This window comes from Pagrus major, chromosome 18, assembly GCF_040436345.1.
Source record: "Pagrus major chromosome 18, Pma_NU_1.0".
NCBI lineage: Eukaryota > Metazoa > Chordata > Actinopteri > Spariformes > Sparidae > Pagrus > Pagrus major.
The window spans coordinates 13250360-13276833 of NC_133232.1; the positions used below are offsets into that span (position 1 = coordinate 13250360).

The following is a 26474-nucleotide window of genomic DNA, read 5'->3' on the forward strand; positions in this document are numbered from 1 at the left end:
CGGTACTGCGTACCACTAAAAGATTCAGTGGTGGTTTGCAGTACCAGGAAGAGGGGGGAGAGCAGCTGCCTGCTGAAGCCCTCATTCAGAACCAGTCACGGCCGCACTTTGGGTCAGAAAATAGATCCGCTAGCAATATGCAGTCTTGAACACTACTATGTCTGTTTATAATAATAATAATAATAATACATTTTATTTGTACAGCGCTTTTAAAAACTCTCAAAGACACTTTACAAGAATAGAATACATACAAGAATACATAAAATCAAGTGCATGGTGCATAAAATCAAGTGCATGGTGCGATAAAGGAGAAATATGTAGAAAAAAGAACAATGTATGAAGGATATGGATCTGTGTAGGTTTTTAGGGAGGACAGGTTGAGGACAACAGACAGCTACGGGTGCAAATGAAAAGCGGATTTGAAGAGGTGGGTTTTGAGTAATGACTTGAAGGTGGATGAGTCTGGGCAGTCACGGATGTGTTTGGGGAGGGAATTCCAGAGGGAGGGGGCAGCAATGGAGAAGGCTCTGTCCCCCCAGGTACGGTGCTTGGTCCTGAGGGGGGGTGAGAGAAGGTTAGCGTCTGAGGATCTGAGGTTTCGAGAAGGAGTGTGGTGGTGGAGCATGTCCATGAGGTAGGGAGGGGCCTGGTTGTGGAGGGCTTTATGGGTGAGTAGGAGGAGCTTGAAGTTGATTCGGTGTGGGACAGGGAGCCAGTGAAGGTTTTGGAGTACGGGGGTGATATGTTCACGGGAGCGGGTGTGGGTGAGGAGGCGGGCAGCAGAGTTTTGGATGTATTGAAGTTTATTGAGGACTTTGGAAGATGAACCATAGAGGATGCTGTTGCAGTAGTCCAGTCTTGAAGTGATAAATGCGTGGATGAGAGTCTCAGCTGCAGAGAAGGAGAGTAGTGGGCGGAGGCGGGCAATGTTTTTTAGATGGAAGAAAGCAGTTTGGGTGAGGCGGCTGATGTGCTGTTCGAATGAAAGAGTACTGTCCAGGATAATGCCAAGGTTACGGATGGAGGGAGAGGGAGACAGGGTGATGTTGTCAAAGCTGAGGGAGAAGTTCTGGGTCAATGTGGTGAGATGTTTTGGGCCGATGAGTATGATTTCAGATTTGTCACAGTTTAGTTTGAGAAAGTTTTTTTGCAGCCATGATTGTAGTTCTGACAGGCAGTTTGTGAGGGTAGAGTGGGTGGCAGGGGTGATGGATTTTGTGGAGATGTGGAGTTGGATGTCGTCGGCATAGCAGTGAAAATGGAGACCATGCCGACGGATGATGGAGCCAAGGGGGAGTAGATAGATGATGAAGAGGAGAGGACCAAGCACTGAGCACTGGGGGACGCCTTGAAGCAGGGGGGCAGTGGAGGAGGAGCAGTTGTTGACATGGATGAATTGTTGTCTGTCTGAGAGGTAGGATTTGAGCCAGGAAAGAGCGGAGCCGGTGATGTTGAGAAATGTTTGTAGGCGGGACAGGAGGATGGAGTGGTTGATGGTGTCGAAGGCTGCAGTGAGGTCAAGGAGGATGAGTATACTGAGGTGGCCGGAGTCTGCAGAGAAGAGGAGGTCGTTGGTGATTTTAAGGAGAGCGGTTTCGGTGCTGTGTTTGGGGCGGAATCCAGATTGGAAAGGTTCATACAGTTCATGAGAGTGGAGGTGGGTTTGGATTTGTGAGGCGACAACACGTTCCAGAATCTTTGACAGGAAAGGGAGGTTTGAGATAGGACGGAAGTTTGAGATGATGTCAGGATCCAGGCCGGGTTTTTTGAGGATGGGGGTGACAGCGGCCAGTTTGAGGGATTCGGGGACAGAGCCAGAGGAGAGGGAGGAGTTAATAATGATGGCGATTAATGGGGAGATTGTAGGGAGGCAGGATTTAACGATGGAGGATGGGATAGGGTCCAGAACAGAAGTAGAGTTTTTTATCTTGGTGATAATGGAGAGGAGTTCCAGGGGAGAGACATGGGTGAACTGTGACAGAGGTTGAGTAGTGGTGGTGGTGATGGGGGGGGGGTGAGAGCTGGAGAGGCTGTAATGGGGGGGGAAGTGCTTAGTTGATTGTAGATAGTGTCGATCTTAGACTGAAAGGATGCCAGGAAGGAGTTGCATTTGTTGACTGTGAAGGAGGTGAGGGTGTTGTCGCAGGGTTTGAGGAGTTTGTTGATGGTGGAGAAGAGAGTCTTGGGTTTGTTGGAGCCAGAGTGAATAAGCTGAGAGTAGTAGGTGGACCGTGCAGCAGTGAGGGTGTTTTTGTAGTCTGAGAGGTGGTCTGTGTAAATGTTGAGATGGACTGTGAGACCGGTTTTCTTGTAGAGTCTTTCAAGCTGGCGCTTACGGATTTTCATTTGACGGAGTTGGGGAGTGTACCAGGGAGCTGAGTGGGTGAAAGAGACTGATTTGGTTTTTAAGGGGGCCAGGTTATTGAGGCAGAGGGACAGTGTGTCGTTGTAATGGTTGACCAGGTCAGTGGGGTTAAAAGTTAAAGGGGGGGTGGACAGAGTGTTGGCCAGCAGGTCAGAAAAAGCTGAGGGGGAGATGGATTTAATGTTCCTGAAGGTAATGTTGCGTTTGAGTTTTGGGGGACGCAGGGGGGTGATGAAATCCATGATGATGGCCAGGTGATCAGAGATCTGTAGGTTGAGGCTGGAGAGTTTATGAAGGGTGAGACCGGCAGAGCAGACTAGGTCCAGGATGTGGCCGCGACAGTGGGTGGGGAAGTTGACGTGCTGGGTGAATTGAAGGCAATGAAGCAGTTCCAGGAGGTCTATTGCACTTTTGGAGTTAGGGTCATCGATATGGATATTGAAATCACCCAGCAGCAGAATTGAGGGGGATATGGCGGATAGCTGGGTGAGGAATTCGGCGAGGTCTGAGAGGAAGGAGTGGTTTGGTTTGGGGGGACGGTAGATGATGGTGATGACCAGGGGAGTGGGACCAGGCAGTTTGAGGGCAATATGTTCGAAAGACTGAGCAGGAGGGATGGAGATAGTGGATGCAAGGAAATTTTTCTTGAAGATGGCAGCAACGCCACCACCCCGTCCGTCAGGGCGTGGTTTGTCAATGTAGGTGTAGCCAGTGGGTGTGGTCTGATTTAGGGAGAGGTAATCTAGAGGTTTGTGCCAGGTTTCGGTTAGACAGAGGAGGTCCAGTTTATTGTCAGTGATTAGTTCATGTAGGATGGCACTTTTGTTGGTCAGTGAGCGGGTGTTGAGTAGGACCAGTTTGAGGTGTTTTTGGATCTGAGTCGAGGAGGGGGTGGCAGGAGTGCAGTGTATGGGGAGCAAGTTGTTTTTCTTCATAGTCCTGGATGTACCGCATGGGCGGGGTGGTCTCTGTGTTATAATGGATTGTATGGGGAATGTTTCAGGTGGGAGGGATAATGACTGGTTGGGTCGTACGGGGGCGCTAGAGAGCTGGACAGTGGTCTGTGCCTCTGCTGGCGAGGGATGAGGAAGAGTGTCGGTGAAGGGGGTGTGTGGTGTAAATAGTCAGTCTCGTGGAGCAAAATGTACAGTGTGTTGTATGTTGGCTGCAAGCATGCGACTACCTGTAGTGTTTGGGTGAATGCCATCGGGCTTGAAGAAGGAGGGGCGGTTCCAAAACAGATTAAAATTGTCCGCGAAGTTGAAACCTCGAGCGTAGCAGGCATGCTTGAGCCAGGAGTGCAGCTGGAGCAGTCTATAAATTGCTTTTAACTCATTCCAAATTGTTTCTGAACTATCCATGCTGAGTTTTGGTCCATGCTGGACGGAGCCTTGGCCGGACATCTCCCTCTCTTCATCACGGCTCTTGCCCTGCTTCTCTCCCCCTCCCCTCGGAGAGAGCCTGGTGGGCTCTTCTGCGCCCAGCCTTCGAAACCTGCACTACGTTTAATGTCTTTCCGTTCGTTGTAAAATGTCCCAATTAAAATCAGTAGATGACACAACGACACAGAACAACTCGAAAAAAAACTGCTTATGAGCTAACGAGATTTCGCTCAGCAGTACGTGAATGCGCATGCGCGTCTACTTCCGAAACAGAGCGGTTGCTATGGGGATGGGTGCGTTTGATTTAATGCACTGGGACGTTTTCCACAACTGGTCCACAGACGTCAAGAAACGCCGCTTGCGCCGGGACAGGACGAACAATAAATTACACCAACGAAATTCGACACATTCTTGTGGTTGGCTGAAACATTTTCAACAAGATTTAAATATCTGTCAGTTATCAAATACAGATATAAACCGGAGAGAAACACAACAGTCTAATTGTTTTTTGGTCAAACTAAAATTTGGAACAATGCAGAGAAAAATAACTTCTTTATTCAAAAGAAAAGACAGGGACACCGAAGATGGGTTACCACCACAGAAAATGAGAAGATTTTAACCAAGCTGAGGGTCAGGGTGAAGAGGAGGCACAATGTCAGGAAAAAGAAGCAGCTGTAGGACCCCCAGAAAAAAGCACAGATGATGATGCTAGGCCTCCTGCTTATCCTTCCATTTGGACAAAGGACCAATATGAACAATTTAAAAGTAAAAATTAATGGTTGTATGCCCAACATGGTAAACTGGGATGCACTCCATGCCACGATGTTAAGAGTCTAGGTCTCATGGCATCCCGTGGTGTCAGTATTGCCAGCCAGTGGGCTGAGGGAAAGATAGCTCCATTCGGTAATTCAAGAGATGTCCAGCTTTTATCGCTGCGCAAAAAAATTCATGAGCACCGAAACTCCCAAGCACACAATGAAGCAGTTAAGATTCTTCAGACAGCAAAGAAAGACATTCTTCAGAACATGAATGCCACCAGTCAGGAGTCTGCATTTGAGTCCACTGCCAGGGTATTCAGGACAGCATATTATGTGGCCAAAAACAATAAGCCATTCACTGACTTTGAGAGTCTGATTGAACTGCAGCAAGCTAATTCTGCTGATTTAGGTCGTGTTTTGCACAGCAAACCTGTCTGTGTTGACATAATTGATCATGTGTCATCACAGATGAAGAAGGAACTCCTGAGGAAAATTATAGAAAATAGGTGTAAAATTACAGTACTAGCTGATGAGTGAACCACTGTGGGGCACAAGTCAACATTAATTGTGTTTTTGAAAGCCAGTGTTGACGGAGAGATGGAGCCCATTGCTTTTCCATTGGACCTTATTGAGCTGGATAGCCTGTCTGCTGCTCATATCAAAGAACAGCTTATGAACTGCTTGCTCAAGAGTGGCTTCACCACTGAATTGCTGCAGGAAGTTCATTGGATTTTGCAGTGATGGGGCCAATGTGATGCTGGGAGTGAAGTCAGGTGTTGGGAAGCTGCTCCAGGATGACTTTCCAGGCATTGTACTGTGGCACTGCCTCAATCACAGACTGGAGCTGGCTGTGGACCAGGCACTGGAGGCAACAGGGGGAACAAAAGACTTCCAGGCCTTCCTTGACAGCCTATATTCATTGTATAGCCAGTCACCAAAAAACATGCGGGAGCTAAGTGAATGTGCTCACAATTTACACATCACACTCAGAAGAATTGGAAGAGTGTTCAGTGTTCGCTGGGTTGCTTCTTCATACAGGGCAGTCACTGCAGTTTGGCACTCTTATCCAGCACTGGCACAACATTTCCGTGAGGCATCAGAGGATGAGACAAGGGACAGCAGAGAGAGGGCTAAATTCAAAGGTCTGCTGTCTAAGCTGTGCTCTGTAAACTTCCTGAAAAGTCTTGCACCGATGGCAGATGTCCTGACTGAACTGAAGAACTTGTCAGAGTTTCTTCAGAACAGGAAGACCACACTCCCAAAGGCCCATGAGATCATGACGATGTATGTCAAACGCATTGAAAGCCTTACTTCATACCCAGGGCAACATGCACTTGAAGCTAGCCAGGCAGAGGAAGAGATGAAATTTAAGGGAGAACAGTTAAGAGTTGGCAAGTCTCCCATCATTGACTCTGCACGGTTTATTCAAGCAGTGGCAGAGAGTATGAAAGACAGACTCTTCACCACCACAGCTAACAGAGCACAGGCCAGTGTCACAGCCAACAGAAAAGAGACTTACAATAGGCTTCTAAATCAAATAACAGTCCTTAACCCTGACAAGTGGGACCATGACAATCCTCGATATGGAGAAGATGAGGTGAGGGCTTTGTGCCTTGTCCTACATCTGAATGAACAAGAGGCACACCTTGGATTCATTGAGTACAAGGCCAGTGGAGGAAGAAGCATTCCTGACAAGATGAGGAAGTTGCTTGTGGCAGTGGATACATTGTCAGCAAGCAATGCAGACTGTGAGCGGGGGTTCAGTACCATGAACAACATCATCACTGAGTACAGGAGCAAACTGACTGCAAGGAATGCTGCAAACCTCCTCTTCGTCAGCTCAGTTGGACCACCATGCATGCAGTGGGACCCAATGCCTTATGTGAAGACCTGGCTGGGCAAAGGAAGAAGAGCAGCTCACACAACAAGTGGCATGGCTCGCCACCACTCAGAGGAGGATAACTACTTTAGGCCTCTGTGGAAAATCTTTTAGGTGATGTATTTTGATGAGGGGTAGATCCACTTTGAGTTTTTGCTCATGACCATCTGTTCTTAATCATTTATGTGATACTTAGTATGTCAGAAAGTCCAAAGACAGAGACTTGTTAACTGTTCAGGTATGAAATGAGGATGTTGAAAATGTTTTAAGTTATGAAATTTTCACATAAGCCTGTTAAAAGAGACACTTTAAAATGTTCCAATTTTTATGTTTATTGAATATCAGTCGTGTTCACGGCAGAAAGTATTCTGGATGTTTATCAATGTTTCATACATGCCAGCACCTTAATAATTAAAAGAAATATTTTATCATATTGTCAAGTGTTTCTAATTTCTGCCTACTCCACACAGGTAGCCTACAGTAAAATATTGAAATGTTTTTATTTGTTTGGGTTTTGACTTTGCTTTTTTTAAAATGCATGAAGCGAGAGAGAGAACAATATGAGGCAATGAAGGTTTTGGTAATAGTACCGGCAAGAATTTAAATCTACTTTCACCCCTGAGGACATATGAGTCGGGACTGCAGTTAACCTGCAAGACATGTAGTCGAAGCCATTCCACCATGCTTTATATTGACAAAAGAGAGATACATAACAAACCCACTGACCATCCTGAAGAACCAGTAGCATATAACATCACAGCATCTCATAAAACTAGCAGTCACACAGGGGCCGGAAAAGATCACTGTTTCCCTCCATCCTACCAGTACAAGTCAAATCCAGCAAAGGAGACTGGAAAGGGCACACGCATGCATTCTTGGATCCCGGTAGTACAGCCACCTTCTGTTCAGAACACCTCATACAAAGACTCAATCTGGTTGGTAGAAATACACACTTTCTTTTAAAAACTATGGGTAAGGAATGAGTTGTGCCTGCATATGAGTGTTCAGACCTTGAAATATCTGGATTAGAGACCAATCTCTTCTACAAGCTCCCAGAAGTCCTCACGCAAAAGAAAATGCCTGTAAGTACAGACATCATAAGTGAAGGAGATTTGGGGAGATGGCCATATCTGTCAAAGGTCTGAATCCTCAACATTAAGGCTAATGTCGACCTGTTTGATTGGAAGCAAGGCACCCAGGATGTTGGATCCTTGGGAGGTCATTAATTGCTGTGGGGATGGCCCATATGCTATTAGAACAGCACTTGGTTGGGTCATTAATCGACCTCTGCAAGCTAGTTATAGCACAATGGAGGATAAGTGCCCTTCAGCAATGGTCAACAGGATTTCTGTCTGCAAGCTGTAAGAAATGCTGAGTAGGCAGTACAACCATGATTTTAATGAGGGAGCTACAGAAGAGAAAGGGAAGTTGAGAGATGACCTGAAGTTTATGGACATTGCAGAAAGTTCTACTACACTTGAGGAGGGTCATTACAGCCTGAAATTTCCCTTAAAGGAGGAAAACGTGTCTCTGCCCAACAACTTCCCTGTGGAGAAGCAGAGGCTTCTTGGCCTGAAGAGGAAGTTCATAAGCACTGACCACTTCTTTGAGGAATACAAAGCATCCCTCCATGAGATGATCAGCAAAGGATATGCTGAGCAAGTACCCACAGATCACCTGGACCATGGCAGTGTGGTATATTCCTCACCATGGTGTACATCACCCAAGGAAGAGGAGTCTGCAGGTGGTGTTTGACACCGGGAACATCGTTAAACCATCAACTCCTGCAGGGTCCCAACCTCACCAGCACTTTGTTAGGTGTCCTTAGGTTCAGGCAGGAACCTGTGGCAGTCATGGGCAACATACAATCCATGTTCCATCGGGTCAAAGTTGCTGTGGAGGACAGAGACTGCCTTCGGTTTTTGTGGTGGCGGGAGGGAGAAAAGTGGCAGTTTTTCAAATGACTGTTTGGTGCTGTGTCCTCTCCCAGTTGTGCCAGCTTCGCTCTCAGACTGCAGATGACAATCAGTCTTACTTTCCACCTGAGGTTGAACAAAAGGTCAAGGAGAACTTTAACGTTGATGACTGAAGAGCATGACATCTGAAGAGAAAGCTGCCCTCCTGGTGAGAAATCTCACTCTGTCAGAAGGGAGGATTCACTCTGACAAAGTGGATTAGCAACAGTCACACCATGTTGAAAACTCTTCCTGAGGAACACTGAGCAAAGGATTTGAATGAGCTGAATCTTGATAGTGAATAACTTCCTGTGGAGAGAGCTCTTGGTCTGCAGTGGTGCACTGAAAAGGATGCATTCAGGTTCAAAATGGAGGTTCATCACAAGTCTCGCACCAGATGAGGAATGTTGTCTGTGTCAAGTTCTGTGTACGACCCTCTAGGCTTTCTTGCACCAGTTATTCTGCCTGCCAAAATCACACTGCAGGAGCTTTGCAGAAGGAACTTTGGATGGGATGAGACCATATTCCAGGACATCTTACAGGAGGAAGAGAAGGTTTTGTCTCTGGCTACTTATGTTATTTTGTAAAGTTTACCTAAAGCAGTGCTTAACTTTAATAATCGAAAATAAACAGTATAAATGCCATTCAGTAGACAGAAAAATCATCTGGTGAAGTCTGTGTGACTGTTGGGTAAAAGAGGTCTGTAAGCCGACCAGCGAGGCAGTTAGCCAGCTGGGTAGCTAGCTACCCCTGCAGGCACTTGAGGAGCAAATCAACTCTGTGTTGGAGCACATTTTCAATTCGCCATCAATATTTGCTAATATTCTCTGAAGTGAAGTTAATGATGAAATAGCATAAGAAAATTGAAAATAAACTACAGTGTGATGATTGAATTTTCTGCCCTGTAGTCCACCATTGGACAGTCTGAAGAGACCCAGTGCATTCTGGGATAGTTGAGTATGTGCAGTAAGCTTTTCTTTAACGCAATACTTAGATGACCTCAAAACCCTCAACATTATCTTGATGATTTTATATATATATATATTTAAACCTTACCCATTGCACCTTTAACTTAGAACACAATTAATGGTGTCTAGCGCATATATATAGCACTTTGTGTCCAGAATGTGTAATATTAATTAATTAATAATTAATCCACTGAAGATGCCATTTCCACCGCTCTTCACTTGAGCCTTGCACACCTGGAGGAGAAAAACACTCATGTTCGGCTGCTGTTCCTGGACTTCAGTTCAGCGTTTAATACCATCATTCCACAACATCTGGTAGACAAACTGGGACCCCTGGGCTTCAGCATCCCCCTGTGCAACTGGCTGCTGGACTTCCTCACTGAAAGACCACAGTCAGTGCGGGTCGGTCAGAATACCTCCAGTGTCATCACCCTCAACACAGGCTCCCCTCAAGGCTATGTCCTGAGCCCCGTGCTGTTCACTCTGATCACTCACAACTGTGTCCCAAGGGCTACCACCAACCAAATTGTGAAGTTTGCAGACGACACAACAGTGGTGGGCCTCATCAGGGATGACCACGACCTGGCTTACAGGGAGGAGGTGGAGCAGCTGGTGGGCTGGTGTAGCAAAAACAACTTGATCCTGAACGTGGACAAAACCAAAGAGATCATTGTCGACTTCAGGAAGAAGCAGCCCTGCCACACTCCACTTCTCATCAACAACACGGCTGTGGAGGTGGTCAGCAGCACCAAATTCCTGGGGGTGCACATCACAGACAACCTCACCTGGTCTGTGAACACTGCGGCACTGGTCAAGAAGGCCCAGCAGCGTCTGCACTTCCTGCGAAGGATGAGGAGAGCCCTCCTGCCCCCGCCATCCTCACTACATTCAACAGGAGCACCATAGAGAGCATCCTGACCAGCTGCATCTCCATGTGGTGTGGAAGCTGCAAAGCCTCTGACTGGAGGATTGTGAGGAGAGTGGTGAGGACAGCGGAGAAGATCATTGGGACTTCTCTCCCCTCCATTCAGGACATTGCTCCCAAGTGCTGCATGTCCTGAGCTGGGAATATTATCAGAGACTCCTCCCACCCTCACCATGGACTGTTTTCCATGCTGGCCTCTGGAAAGAGGTTCTGCAGCATTCGGTGCAGGACCACAAGGCTCTGTAACAGCTTTTTCTCCCATGTCATCAGACTGCTGAACTCTAAGTGACAATTGTCGTTTATTCTGGATACCTTGTTTCCTCAAAACATTTACACTACCTAACTCAACTATGTCACTTTCAATAATTTGCACTTTCAGTATGTTTCTGTTTTTGATATTTATTTTCTTATTGTGGTATTTTTTTGATATACTTTCATTTTAATTCTATGCTGAGCCTCTGAAACGAGATTTCGTTCACTTGTTGCTCACTGAATGACAATAAAGTCTGTCTAAGTCTAATTATCACAGATGGTTTATATTTTATGTTCTTAGATATTATGTTAATTATGACTGCACAAATGAAGCTACTTAGCAAGCTATATAACATGTTTAACCAAGCCATTCGACATGTCCATAGAGTCAGATGCTTTCTTTGGCTGAACCTTTCTTGTTATTTTATAGATATGCACTACACTATTCCCTTGTATTGTCAGAGTAAATTGTTTATTTGTACTGAAGGGAATCATCTCTGGATATTGAGTTAGTGGTAGTAATTACTCACAGCAACTAGGATATAGTGAAGGGTATGTTTACTGACAGCAAAATGAATGTTTTATCACATTGGCTGTGTATATTTAATTTCTATTCTGTTGTTATGCTTGTATCACAGAAACCATATCATAAACTCAACCAGCTTCAAGGGTAACCAGCTTCAAGTGAGTCATTATAGTAACACTTATTGCTAATGACGGAAGTAGTGTGCTATTGTAGATAGGTGGAAAGTAAAGGTGTGGAGGTCAGGGTGGTGGCTGGTTGTGTCACGCCTAGCTTTCATGCAAGACACCAGAGTTTGCATCAAGCCACAGACCTGCAATTAACATTCATCCTTGAATTAACCTTAACTACAACCTTTACCCAACTGTAACCAAGAGTTTTAGTTTCGAGCTTTAATGGAATTCTGCAGTCTTTAGTGCAAATTTAAAAGGAAAATATATGCAATTTGGAACACAGCCTATGTTCATATCTGGGGATTGGGTTGAACAAATCTACCTCCTCCCGAGGGGGCCTTTATTAAGTCTTCTGATTCAGGTTGTACTTACCTTTAGAGGCTCATGATTGAACCTGTAGCTGCCTGGTGAACCTCAAAAGAATCTCAGGATCCTCTGAAAGTTCTTTTAAAAAAGTGAAAATCATGAAGCCCATTTCAGCGAGTTAGGGAAATATCCCAGCTCCATTTAGTATTCTGCTTACTTCATTAGCTTCTTGATTGTTTTTGAAAACAGTCAATCACTCTAAACTACAGTCTTTCACAGAATAAAGGTTTCTGGACTGGCTTGAAACAGAATGATTCTATTTCTATCGACTTTCCAGCTGTGAGAGTTTTTAAAGCAATTATGAGAGTACTCTGACAGGACTGTGGACCAATTCTGTGTGCAGCAGAATATATTAAAATTGACCCTTTTAAGTTTGACACTTGATGGCTTTTACATGTCAGGGTGTCAGCTGGAGAAAACTGCACTGGTGGCTACAGCAGTGACACGGCTGAATCAGTGATGGGCTGAAAATGCGAGCAATAAGAGCACTTGACTGCCTAATTCCTATCTGTAAATACACATATCACCAGCAGCTTTTCATTTCCACTACAGCAGACCTCCAACACACTGAGGCAGAGGAAAAATACAGTTTAAATGAGTCACAATCAAAGCAGCATTTTAGATCATTTGATGATGTGTAATTTAGCTAAAGTGAAAACAGATATGAATGTGTTTGTCTGTCTGTGTTTGTTTGTGATACATGGGTTACCTGTACAACTCGTTGGCCTACTCTGAGAGATGATTACAATGCCCTATGCTTGTGGCACCTTGATTCAAATATTGTTCACTTAGAGTTGCAGTTCTAACTCTAATTCTATCTTTTTTAGGATTTGTTTTTTTGTTGTTCTTTTCGGCAAATTTTCATTATTTGATGGTTGAAAGTATAAAGAGAGATAGGACACATGGGGAGAGAGTGTGATGTGTCACAAAGGTCCAATGGAACTGTGGACGTTGGGATTATATGGTAAGTGTCTTAGCAAATCGGCCGCTCTGGGCTGCTCCCTACACTTACTGTAAGCATGATTTAAATATGAAGTACGATCTAACAGGATAATATCCATAGCATGTTGTACTCTACAAAAAGTCATTATGCAGACAAAAACACTTTTTTGAGAACTTGAAGTGCCTTTGTGTATGAAATGTGCCATATAAATAAAGCTGCCTTGCCTTGACTTGCCAATGCAGTACATATGTTTAAAGCTAATAGTATATTGTCTCTTCTCTTTTCGTTTCTCACTATGACCTTAAAGCAACATTATCAAATCAAATCAAATCAGTTTTATTTATATAGCCCAAAATCACAATCACATTGCCTCAATGGGCTTTACAATCTGTACAGTGAACAACATCCTCTGTCCTTAGACCCTCGATTCAAGTGAGGAAAAACTTGACATGTTGAGAAAAAAAACAACTTTTAACGGGAGGAAAAAAAGATGGAAGAAACCTCAGGAAGATCCACAGAGGAGGATCCTCTCCCAGGATGGACAGACATGCAATAGATGTCGCATGTACAGAACAGAACAAAAATCACAGTTTATAAGTTGCATTGACAGAATATCTAATACAAATTAAATAATATATATAAAGTGTGCGGATCCAGGAGACGACTGAGCAGGCCGAGGCATCTCCAAGTGGTGCCCGAGCCACAAGACCTCCTCTCCACCATGTTGACCTGGAAGAGGGCAGGACACACAACTGTTTACATCATTGTCACTTTTTTACCCAAAATATCAGCTTCTAAATAATTTTGATGGTACAGTGTCTTGTAATAGGATGAATGGTGTCTCTATCACTTGTTTCTGCATTATGTAACTTCAGTGAGAAGTAGGATCACATATTACATATATGTTTACTTCAAGATACAAGTTTTCAACACACACATTTATCTGTTTTAATTTATGAGACCTGCAAGTCATCTTAAAATAACAGAATTCTACAGATTTGAGTTTCCCTGGGGAAGGCTCTGTGATGAGTTGAATGGCTCCTCACCCTGCCACAATAAAACCTTATTAGTTCTTCATCTTATCAGTCTTATCAGAACTGACAGTCGTCGGTGATGAACTGAATAAGCTACTTTTCAGATGGCTCTTAAAGCTTTTTTTCCTTCCTCTGCTCAGTGTCACTGATCCTGAGGAGCATCTGGTAGTTGTATAGATGAGAGCAGCCATACATCACTTTCCTGTCGGCAGAACAACCACGCCCCCGTTTGGATGAAAACAAATGCTGTGAAAGTGCCGGCGCCAAACAGAAACCAGCTAGTAGCAAGAAGCCTAAAAGGGGCAGTAAGAGAAGAGATCTGTGGCTTCAGGCCGTCAACAGAGAGGATTAAAATGGTAAACCACGAGACCCAGCCAGTCAATACATCACAGGTTAGTTAATGATGTTACTGAGTAACTGACATGTGTACTGAAGGTGCCTGTAGATCAAAGTGAATCAAAAAAGAGCCATTGCAAAGTTATAACTACTGTTTATACTGTGAAAAAATATGGCTTTACACCTGCTTTTAGAGTGGAGTTTGGTTTAATAGCCTCTCAACTTGACAGACCACCAGGAGCAGAGGGTGTTTTAACGTTAATAATTCACATAAATTGAGCTGACCTACCTTCAAATAATGAACCTTGTAAACAGCATAATGTAATGTTGGAAGTGGAGCTAAACCCGACCTGCTTTGACCTCCTCTCAGCTCGGAGATAACAGTTGCGTAATTAAACACAAACAGCTATCAAAGTAGAGACACAGCAGTGTAATTAGTTTACAATAAAGTCACATTGGACAGGTTATAGAACAGCAAAATAAAGTGTCTCAATGACAGAAGAGATGAGAGAAGAAAGAAAAATGACCTTGACATTTAATAAGGTAGTTGTGTGTGTCAGGTTGTTCACTTTGATGGAGACTGGGACTGAAAGGACACTCATCATCCACTATTTCATTATTTCTATATATTAAAGGCGATAATAGATTTACAACATAACATGATTGTTTACCACTCTGGCCATCAGATTTGGGCTCCTATTACCTAAAAATCCATACGGTATTTTAATTTTATGCTATTAAATTGGCAAAGCTGTCAAAATTTGCATTTACCGCCAGTCAAATAAAAGGGGCTGTTTTCACCCAAAACAGCATGATGCAAGGGCAAAGTACCTGCATGGGCTGCTCTCATCTATATCAATCACAAGCTAGCCGTGTCCTAAAGCTTACCCTGCTATATCCTCTATGTTACTCTAACTGGGACCACAAAATGCACACCATGCTGGCTTAAAGAAGACTTGATACTAATGACTGAGACCATAAACTAATTGGGAAAATGTTTACCTAGGTAATAAATCAAGAGAGAGGTTAATTTTCCTCATAGACTTACCTACCTACCTGCCTACCTACCTACCTACATACATACATTTTTCTTTCTGAAACCAGTGGAGTCGCCTGCTGACCATTAGAAATAATTCAGGTTTACTCCACAGACCTGGATAAAACATAAAATAACTTGACATATATTGTAATAACACATTCAATATATTTTAAGTGTATACAACAAAGTTGCCACTAAACTCATGATGCAACAGTTTGCATTTTTTTTATCAGTTTCTATTAAAATCTGTATTACATTTTGCACATTATTAGTTTCTGCTCCAAACACCCATACCATGCAGAGATAAGGAGAGCTCCATAATGGATGTAGGGGGTTGGGTTGGACAAAAGGTACTGTCATGCTACAGTTACCTACAGATATTCCCTGTAGTTGAAGCCCAAATGGTACAAATATGCATGTGTCTCCTGTTATTGTGTGATCTGCTGACCAGCTTCAGCTGACTCACAGCTCAGAATACACCATGTAGATGTGCTCAAGATGCTTTGGTTACTCACACTGGAACCTCACCTGACACACCAGATGGTTTGTTGCAGAACCACATGATCATGTGATCTCACAAATCAAGCTGCCTCCCAAGGTAAATTAGAACCATGACATCACATCCTTGATGCTGTGTGGGGCAGTTTTCAAAGGAAATAAGTCTAATTTGACCTAACCTTACAGGAAACAGAGCAGGTGCTACCATGGCAAGAGGTCTAACATCAAACAACTGACTTTCTGTCTCTGATTTATCATTCATCTGAACTGACTTTTATGACTTGAGTCAAACACTTTCTCAACAATCTCCCATTTCTGAATTGCTATTATTAAAACACTGTTTTTACTATGACATGTGGTGAGGCATCTGTCAGTATGAACTAACTACCTACCTGTTTGCATTTGTTTTTGTTGGTCAAGTTGCAGCTACAGCAGAGCCCCATAAAACAAATTCGTCAACTGGATTACTTCATTACGATTTGCATCCAAGTGACGACCAGTGACATCCTAGTTTGGCCAATCAAGTCAGTACTGGCAATACTTGTGGGAAAAAGTGCTCCTGGAGGCCAATATTGTAGTACATTTGGGAGAACATACTGCTAAATCAGGATTACTTAGTCCTGAACCTAGATGATTATCAAGATTTAATAACACAACCAGGGGAAGGCTGCAAATAGCAAGTAGAAGCTGGACAAACTGGACAATTTACGAGCAAGTATAACATCCTGATATGCAACACAGACTCTTGGCTTGATAACACAATTGCTGACACAGAACCTTCTGTAGATGTCTTCAGGACCCCACTCAGATTAGATAAGGAGACTGTGAGCTTTATGTGAAGGATTCCTGCTTTTCCCCTGGTATAAAGCTCCAGCAGTGACATTTAGGCCCAAGTATCTCCCCAGAGAGTTTGGTTGGCTTGCTCTAGTGCTTGTTTATATCCCACCATCTGGCAATGTCACAACTGCATCAATGGTTTCAGCCACAACTCCCCTGTTTTCATCCTTAGGTATTTTAAACAGTTGTAAGCTGAACAAAACATTACTGACATATAGCAAGGTATGGACCAACAAGGTAACAAGGTAATTTATTTGTCATCATACAACGCTGGGGTGCATAACAAAATGAAAGTTTGTAAATCCCTAATGCTAAGCAAAACATAGAATATATATGTATATTTATTTATATAGTACATATATAAAACATGTATACTCTCAGGAAAGCTGAAGCTGCTGTTTGCTATGGCAATGGTGGCGCATGAATTTGCAGACTGGACTGGACACAAACACACGCATGCACGCACGCACACTGTGTATTTTACAAAAGTGAAGTTCCTAAAGGATAAATAAAGTTATCCAAACAAACCCAAAGATATCCTGTGCACAGCAGTGTTTCATTCATGAGTGCGAGCTGATGCAAGGTAAACCCAATGGACCCAAAAACAACAACAAGCAAAAACAAACAATATAGTTCTGGGCTGAGACCCATCCTCCATCTAAGTTTGGTGAAGATCTGTTCAGTAGTTTTTGTGTAATGCTGCTGACAAACCAACCAACCAAATAACCAACCAACAAATGGACATGGGGTGAAAACATAACCTGGCATAGATAATTACATTTAAAACAAGAAGGTTCTTTTTGTAACCAGAAACACAAGTCTCGTTCAAGGAGAAGTCTTGTACTCAAATCTCGATAGTTGTTGCAGGAAGATAAGAGTTGGCAATTTTTTAAAACTTTTTGATATGAGTTAGATTGTATTTTGTTGTGAGGAAATTGATGCACCTTGTACCAGAGCCTGACTGTCATATCGGTTGCAGATATTATCACAGATTTATCGGGAAAGGCTTATATGTTGGCAAATATGTGCAGATATGAAAACTTTATTTTAGAGATTATAATGCAGAAAAATATCCTAGGGGTCATTTATTACTATTAACTTCCATTGAAGTATACTGTTTTAATACAATGATGTTGTTTTGGACAATAATGTTTTTGTTAAGCTGTAAAATATCCTCTCTGCATTCCATATCTTTGTCAAAGGTGTTTGATACCCATATTTTAAGCATCATTGCAAAAAGTTTATGAATATATATCAATATCCAAATGTTTTACTAATACCTGATGTATATTTATGATATTCTGTGGAACTGCATCCATTCTGTATCTGTTTGTCCTCTTAACTTATGGAAATGTATATGTGTGTTTATAGTGATGTACAGTGGAACTGTGGTTGCTATTGTTGACTTTTAGAATAAATGAAGTTATTTTGGCCCAAATCACTATAAAAACAGAATCAGTAGCATCTACCTCTAGAAGTTGTCTATTCTCTGTGTTACACTCCATTTCAATTTGGAAATCCTCCAAACTCAGTTCAAATTTACGCCACTCTCATCCAGACTGAAAAAAAAAAACGTCTTATCTTATTTTATCTACCGTGTACAGGGGTTTCAGCCCCTTTGTATCTCATGGGTGAGAGTAGTAGAGGTTGTTGGATCACAGAACTGTCATTGACTATTTATTTGTAGCCCCCACAATTCAACTTTTCATGCTGCACACTGTGGGGAGGGGGGCAGGACGGGAGTGGGGCGATCAAAGGTCCCTTTCATTTCAGCTCCAGACTGTGGCCTCAGATCAGGCCTCCGTCACTGCAGGGATGTGCTCCTTCACCACTAAATTGTATATTTTGTTGCAGTTATTTCTGTCTGATGGCCTCGCTTTGTTCCCCTTATGATTGGCCTGGTATGGTGAAACAAAATGAGAGGAGTATTCATTTCGAGCGGTAAAAAAAAAAAAAGCTCTCTATCTTAACAAGTCAATTATTCAGGCAAGGAGATAATTCCAGTAGTTTCTATGCAAATCAAGATGTATCAAGATTTTCAGAGTTGAAAGACATTATCTCAGCTAATGTCAAGATATTGTCACATGTTCTCTAAACACAAATTGAAACCGAGAAAAGCTTCTCACCACACAGGCAGACTTTTTCACCGGTTCAATGGGAAAAATTAGTTTCATTGTCATATGTTCCATGGTTATTAGATCAATTGATGCATTGATACTAGGCTTTTATGTTACTCAATCAATGTGATCTGCCTGTGAAATGATCTGCTCCTACCTGACCACACAGAAATAAAATCACTATAGAAACCTGGTATGACATTTAATTTCCTCTGCACAGTTTTGTTCTATTTATACAATCTTTATTTTATCAGGTTGGAACCCCATTGAGGTTGAAGGACACCAGCCCAAAACAGCAGCATAAAAATCAGTAACATCTGAGGGTGTTGTGCCGCTCACGCCACACTAGCAGGAATCATCGTCAGAATGGACTAAATAAATGTTTGGGGGCCCCCAAAGAAATCTGTGAAAAGGGGCCCCTGATGGCCACTCACATTGCCACATTGCGCAATAACAACTATAAACCCCCTTAAACTGTTCATAAAGACACTGTACTGTGCACCACTGCTGCCTCACAATCACTGCTTCTGCTGTGTTGATGATAACTGGCCTTAATGTGAAACCAATGAAGTTGTTTCATTTGAGTTTTAATTGTTCTGGTTTTAATGCTATTTATATTCAAAATGTCTACTAATGCGAACGTTGGAAATAAAAAAAAAGGTTTGCATTTTGTACATTTTTCCTTTTTGTCCGATTATTTCTAACATTATAGTGAAGAGCGCTGGTTGGAGGGGCCCTCTGGGAATTTTTGCCTTGGGCCCCAAATGACTCAAGAATCACCAATGGCAGGATTACAGTTCTAATGGAAATTAAATACTTGAAGAACCGTCACACTGAAAGACTTTTTATTTTTGGATCAAACTTTCAGCTTTGAACAGCTTTAGTACACAAACACACACTGCACTGTATTGATATTTGCATTTGCTTTCAAATAAAACAGCCTGTGTGATGCACACACAATAAATATAAACTCTATTTTTACAATGCTGTAGTGTTCTGACTGAGACATTCTTACTCTGTTTTGAAAACACTGACAATGAGTGATGGGAAGATTACAAGGGAACTCATGAGTCTAAAAATGTTCCCCATCAGCTGAACCCTCAGCAGTGGGATATAGTCTGTACATTTAATATAATTTACCACCAAACCTCTGACCTCTGATTGCAAGACTGCATCCTTTTTAGCTGCTCTTTGCTTGTAACCTTTTCAGAAGAAAAAAATAATGTGATGATAAAGTGACACCCAATTCCATAAACAGCTGTTTAATTTCTATTGTCACAGATGCCTGATAACCTTCGTACAGTAATTCAGTGTTTGGAACAAAGATGGGTAACTGAGCAGATATTTGATAAAGATAATAAAAGAAGCATCTTCATTAGCTACACTGATCCTCCACTTCACTTTATTCTTTGTTATCTGCAAATATTTTCATCTCCTAATAATATGGGTACGAGTGATCTTCAAGCACCATTCTGCAGATGATTAACAATGTATCATGTTTTTTTCTTTTTACAGAAATGTTATGGATACAGCACTGTGTGTGTGTGTGTGTGTGAGTGTGTGTGTGAGTGTGTTTTAATATTGAACATGAGAGATGGGAATGGTGTGTGTATTTGGAAACAGATCTCTGGGTTTATCGATACCCTTCATTTTGGGGATCATAAGAGGAATTTATGGATCTAGAAAAGCTAACTTTGGCTAATACACCACACTGCAAGCAATGGGATCTGTTATTGTAAATCATACTATGTTAAAACCACCAATATAATGGAAATCTTCTCTTTGCTTCGACTGTTTTGACAAGTTATTATTGCTTTGGTAAGCTATTTTCAAAAGGTGACACTTCATTTTACAGGTCTACTAATTACACGATCAGTCGGTGGTAAGTTTTATTATTATAGTATAACTTATAGTAAGTTATACAAGAATTTGACATTTCTTTGAAATTATCCCTAAAGACCACATAATTACCTCAAAATGACCCTGATATTATTTAATAACAATATTCTGCTGATTTCCAACAGGCAGTTAATAAATAGCTGGTCATTTCTTTAATACATTTCCAGTAAACTTGGTTTCTGCTTAACTTCTGCTGATCACACCATTTAAACTGGTTTCTGTCCAACTTCCCCTTACTTCAGTTCATGACCTGCAGCAGTTGAACAGAAACAAGGTAATTACTGTCGGCTGCAAAGACTCCCTTCACATTTAGTGGGCTGCCAAGAAGAAGTTAGACAGAAACTAAAATGACATGAGCAGTAGAAGTTAAAGGAGCACTCTGTAGTTTTATGGAAGACATTTCAATGAGAAGAGAAAGATCTTTTTTGAATGATTCTTTTCTGCCTGAATAAACAAACTGACCTTAAGGACAACACAATTTATACTGTTTTACTTTGTTTATATGTGGTGGACCCTGCCACCTTTCTAGCTTCAGACAGTGTTCTGGGACCTTATTCTCCTCTGAGAACAGCCTGTTTATTTACTTATGGGGAAAATTAATGTTTTTGAGTTCCTATTATTACCTCATACGAACTCAAAAACATTCTTTTTTTAATTTAATGACATTAATATTGTAATTATTGAACTTCAGAGTTTGAATTTCTTCTGTAAAACTACACAGTGCAGGAACCAGTTGGAATTATCCTGGAAATGTATGAAAGAAATTACCAACTATTTATGAACTGCTTGTTGGAAAATAGCAGAATCTTATTATTAAATGATATTGGGATTATTTTCAATACATTTTGAGGTGATAATTCTGGTAATTTCAAGGAAATTTCAAATATTTCAAATGTAATTTCCACCGACTTACCATGAAATGTCTGGACCTGTAAAATGAAGTGTTACACAAACAGCTTTCAATCACAGTGTGCAGCTTGTCACGGACGCAAATTAAACTGGCTCTTTTCTACAATGACTCAGTATGAGGAATCAAAATATCTGGGTTCATCCACTAAACCCCGAACAGTCGGATCTCCTGCAATCTGTTTTTTTAATGTCATTTCCCACCGAACCTCCTCCAGTGACACCCCATTGTCTCTTTAAACTCTATCCAAAAAGATTATTTGACTCGTCACAAATGCGAACTAAACTGCATCCTGCTCACGTTAAATGTTTCCAGTAAAATATGTGGGACTCACGGCTGACTGATATTATTTGATAAAGGTCATCTTTACTATAGAGGGAACATTGATCTTGTAGCCAACGATAAAGCGGATTTATTCAGATTCCTGACATTTGTGCCATCCTACAAAATCAGATTGGGGCTCACCGTCGGTAGCACGGACAGTACCACACCTTTACATCCAATTAGCGCCTCTGTTTCCCAGATTGTAATGGTCTGCATTGCCATGGTATTCTAGTGCAAACGTCCACAAGGGTGTCGGGGCGAAGAAAGGATGATAATGTGCCTCAGTCCGACCTGACACCCAGTGTCCTCCGCCGGGGAAAGCTGCAGCCTCGGTGCCGGTGAGTCCCCTGGTCCAGTGTGTGCCCCCCTGTTGCTTTAAGCAGTGCGTCCTGCCGTCCGACAGGAGGCGTGTCTCCCCTACGGCCGGAGCGCAGCGCTACCAGATGCAAGTGCGGGGGAAGCGACTCGGCTCCTCCATAGAAACAAATCAACTTCTTTGTGCTGCTCTGGTGACTCTTCCCGACTCCAGCTCTACCTAGGGTAAGCCCATTCTTTCAAACTTTACATATATGTTCATGCTTTTACTGCGCTCCTGTCTTTTTTTGTCGCTCGTCACATATTTTCAGGAACAGGTTATATCTTTGGAAACAGATGAGACCGAAGTACGAGCCTCTTCACATTGTTTCCAACTGACAAAACGAGCAGAAATCACCGTTACGCACCTCACCGGTCAGGTTTGAAGTTCATCTGTGAGTTTATAGGGACGCATCTGTTTTTAAGCTGTGCCTTCAGAACGAAAAGAACAGTGAAATATCTCAGAAACAGACTCAGATTTAAGGTTTGATAAGCCTCGGAGAGATGTGACCTCCCGTGTCTTTGCCCGACCTCTATTTGGAGACGCTTGTCACCTTTTCGGGTTCCTCCTCCTCCTTATCCTGCTCCTCGGGCCGATGCCTTCACTGTTGACGGGTTAAAAGACATTATGGGGCTCGTTAAATGCTTACCGTGATCCGCTTTATGAATGATCCGTAGAGAACGTCTCCACTTCTCGGGGCTGGATGGCAACTCGGGGAGACAAGCCGCGCATTTAAATCCCAGTTGATGAGCACATTAGCTTTAAATCAACTTTATCATCACGCAGCGTTGGCCGCTGGAGGGGCCGCGCTCTGCCCATTTAAAAGCCCTTTTCAAATGTACAAAGGGGCATTTGTTGAGCTGTCGCTCCATCTGTAAAAAGAGTGGAATATAAACAAATCCAGAGGAGCATTCACCGGTGCCAACCCCGCAGCACCTTTGTGACCGTTACGCACGACTATGAGATAACTGCGGGTATTAGTTCAGGGCTGCTCATTCTTATTACGACCTCCACGAGAGTTAAAATCACGCGCCGATTTATTCATCGCACGCGGAGACAAACAAATGTCGTTCGTCAGAAACCTGCTCACAGCCTCCAAAACGATGGGAAATGAAAGAAACGAGCGTATTGTAAAAACGGGGAAAATAAACTTATAAGTTGATGTCGTGCCAGGTGTGGACTGTCTCCAGTACAAATGATGTCCTCACTACTTAATTATAATTATGAGGTCAACTTTTTAAAATCACATTTAGCCAGTGTGAACATAATTTACATTTGAGCTCATTTCAGCTTTATTAAATGTTGGACAGTCAGGCTGGTGGTTGGGTGTTGGCCACAATAAATGAATGTTAATGTGGAAGCAGGCGGTACAGTGAAACAATATTTAACCTTTTGGCCATAAACTGTATCATCATATGGATTCGGTCCAAACAGAACGCCCCGCTGTTCATTAAGGAGGCAAACGAGCAGGAAAAGCTGGCAAAATCCAGAGGAACATAAGGCGGCACGGAGGCTCTGTCCGTGGTGCTGAAACACACTGCACGGAGAGACTCGTTTAAAACAAAGTCGATCAGCTGTGGCCTAAATGTTCCCCTCTCTACGGGCTGAATTACATCTTTATATTATTGATATATTAGAGAAGTGATGATAAAACAGGAACAGAGGCTTTTTTTTCTCAATCCTTCATGTTTTCCAGCAAATACTGTTAATTTTCCTGTCACATATCGCTGTCAGCTCACACCAGAGGCCAGTCTTTTTATCAGCTCCATGTTAAAATCACTTTGACCTCCATAATGCAATATTCTTGATCCTGTCCGAGTTACGAAGTTTATAGAAGGAATCAGGCAATTACGCATCACATTAACCAGTTTAAAATCTCCATTCAACATCTGCAACCGACCAGCAACATCTACCAAATACTACAGCAATATTGTGTGCTTCTGTGTGTGGATATCCTGCAAAACTGACCTAAATGGTGGCAAAATCCTTCTGTAATTTTCTTCTTTATTTGTAAATAACAGGTAAGAGGCTACAGAGCACACTTAAATTGTTTCGCCTCTCACACCGTGCAGGCACACTCAGTAATCCAATAGTGAAGTAAAGGAGCCGGTATGACATTTCTTGTGATCACAAGTCAAAGACACACATGAAATTGAAATTTGCCGCTGAGGCTCGGCTCTTATCTGACAGTCCCGGACTGAGGAAAAGTAGAAAATAAAAAAAGTAATAATTCCAAAGACAGAACATGAGTGCTGGAACACAACGGCTGTGAGCAAAGGCTATTCATCATGTTGAGTGTACAGTGACAGGTTTGCTTCACGGAGCTCTCACATGAGTCCAAGCCTGAGTGACTCCGATCAAACACAGGCGATCTTTCAGATTCATAGATTGGCTTTTTTTGAACGGCTGTGCACGGCGACGCTCCGCTGCCAGCCGCTGAACCGAACCGAGGGGGGAAATCTGAGGGAGAGCGGCGGCTGGCTGGCTGGCCGGGGATACGACATCAGGGGAAGAGAAGGGAGGAAGGAAGGAAGGAAGGAAGGAAGGAAAAAAGGGGGGAGGAGTGGGGCAGGCATGACAATTTCGGCAGGCGATATAGATCAAGGGGCGAAGTGTGGTCAGCAGTAACCGAGAAACATGCCCGATCCAGCCCGTGCGCTCTCCCACTACTAGTGTTGGCTCGACGTCAGATGCTGTGCGGCAGTGCAGCAGGAGGAGCTCGGGCTCGCGAGGCTGCTGAGACCGCCGCTTCACTCACTCACACGCTCACTTGGTCACGCTGGATCTCCACAAACCTCCCCCAATCTCCCCCTCTCACCCCCCTCCAATCTCTGTCTCTCACCAGATGGATTTCTTCAAGCTCTGCCCTGCCTAACATGGATGCCCAGCCACCTCCACCACCACCTCCACCATCATCTTCCTCAGCTGAGTCGGAGGGCTGTTTCTTCTTGGCGCAGTGAGCTGGACACGCAGTGCTTCTTCTTTTTTTGCCAAATGGATGTGGGGAAACCGTTGCCCAGCCCGCTGGTGGTGATCATGCCGTGATATTGCAGCCGCCTTGCTTCACATTAAAGGGGTGACAGAGAAAAAAAAATCTGGGGAATATACCGATTCAGGGAATAAAAATCCTGTGCACCACACAAGCACCATGAAGATTACCTCCCTGCTGATATTTAATGCGAGAGTCAGGTGCACCGTCAGGCTTCTACTGCTGCTATTACACTGTGTGGGATATTCTCATGGGATGCCACACGTCTTGAGATTTGGTGAGCTACTTCTTCTTTTTCCTCCCTAAAAGTTTGACTGGTGTGTTTTCATCCCCATAAAGCATGTTGCTCCCATCACGACCTGTTGGAGACTCGCTTTTCCTCCCTCTCCTCACTTGTGGGAAATGGGAAAAGTTGCTGTTCTGGGTGTTTTTTTGCAGTATCATTTGCGAGGCTTTTTAGGAGCAATAGTATGAGGGTAGTGTATCCAAAGAGTTGGCACAGACCTGCACTACTACAGTGCACAGCTGCCAGAAGGAGAAATGAATATATGAATGAGTCCATAGGGAGGCAACAGTGGGAAGCCTCTAACTTGTTGCTATTTAGAAAGTTTCAAATTGAAAAGGTTGGATCACCGTCCCTCACACCACAGCCGTGTGTGTGTGTGTGTACACTGTCTGCTGTTGGTGCTATTTTTATGTCAGCCACTTTTGTGTGCGTGTTAAATCTGATGCTTTGCGATGTGATGCTATGGTGTATGTGTGTGTGTTCTAGATTTTTATTCGTGATTTCATATTAAACGATATATTGATGCATGGTAGCGGTGTGTGTGTGCATGTGTGTGAGAAAAACAAAAGAGAGACACACAGTTAAATGTTTTTTTTTTTTTTTTTTTTTACAGTTTTCAGTGTTTTCTTTTGAAGAATAATGTGCATCTTTCTTCAGAATATGCCTCCTCCACATTTCACAAACATGATGAATATTTTATTTTGCTGTCAGCCAGATTTCTGTGACCTTTTGAACCATGATTTCCCCCTTAAATCCCCTCTCAAAAAGCTTTAACGAAGGCAAAATAAATATTTTTTCACCACTATATGGGAATACAGCGTATCTGTTCCAACGCGTGGCAGCTACTTGATGCTCACACAGTAAATGTTCCACCTCAAATCTGCATGTTTTTATAGCTGCATCATTTCATCAAATAAAAATATTCTAGATGTATTTTATACACAACATAAGGCCCAGTTGTTCTGTATTACTCAGTGTTTTTAATGATGGGGCCAGCGGTTGGCAGGAGGTTAAGGCCGCTGCTCTGTACCTCACAGTGTGGCTATAGCCAGAGAACATAACAGCAGAAAGAAGGAAAAACACTGCAGACACGACAATATTAAAATAAAACATTTGGTTTGATCAGCCAATTTTTAAGTCATTTAATTTATCAAGAAATAAAACTCAGTAACAGGGGCACACAAACACATCACCATAATACAGAATAACACCCACAGATACAGAAATACACATGCACATATAATTGTATGGAAAGACGCACGTTTTGTTGAATAATCCAACTGTTTTTTGTTTTGTATGTATTGGAAGAGACAGCACTGATACTACAGAAAAGAACAATACTCAGGAATTAAATCCACAATGTG

At 42.7% G+C, this 26474-nt stretch overlaps 2 protein-coding genes across 4 annotated transcripts in view; one reads left to right on the forward strand and one right to left on the reverse strand.

Moving 5' to 3' along the window:
- Positions 1 to 394: 394 nt before the first annotated feature.
- On the reverse strand, positions 395 to 3300 carry LOC141012900 (uncharacterized). Its single transcript, XM_073486449.1, has 2 exons — positions 2095 to 3300; positions 395 to 1927 (listed from the first exon to the last, which is right to left on the reverse strand). The coding sequence occupies exons 1-2, from the start codon at positions 3298 to 3300 to the stop codon at positions 395 to 397; spliced, it is 2739 nt and encodes a 912-aa protein (XP_073342550.1).
- A 21683-nt stretch (positions 3301 to 24983) lies between these two features.
- grik2 (glutamate receptor, ionotropic, kainate 2) overlaps positions 24984 to 26474 on the forward strand; it is a 301017-nt gene continuing 299526 nt past the window's right edge. For all 3 annotated transcript variants that reach the window (XM_073486919.1, XM_073486920.1, XM_073486921.1), the window contains exon 1: positions 24984 to 25101. In XM_073486919.1, the coding sequence (XP_073343020.1) occupies positions 24984 to 25101 (118 nt within the window). The remainder of the gene's footprint in view (positions 25102 to 26474) is intronic.

Coding starts and splice junctions, on each gene's coding strand:
- LOC141012900 (XM_073486449.1), bottom strand. CDS start 3,300: ATGAAGAAAAACAACTTGCTCCCCATACACTGCACTCCTGCCACCCCC. Junction 1,928..2,094: donor ACAAATGCAACTCCTTCCTG/GCATCCTTTCAG, acceptor ATTATCACCAAG/ATAAAAAACTCTACTTCTGT.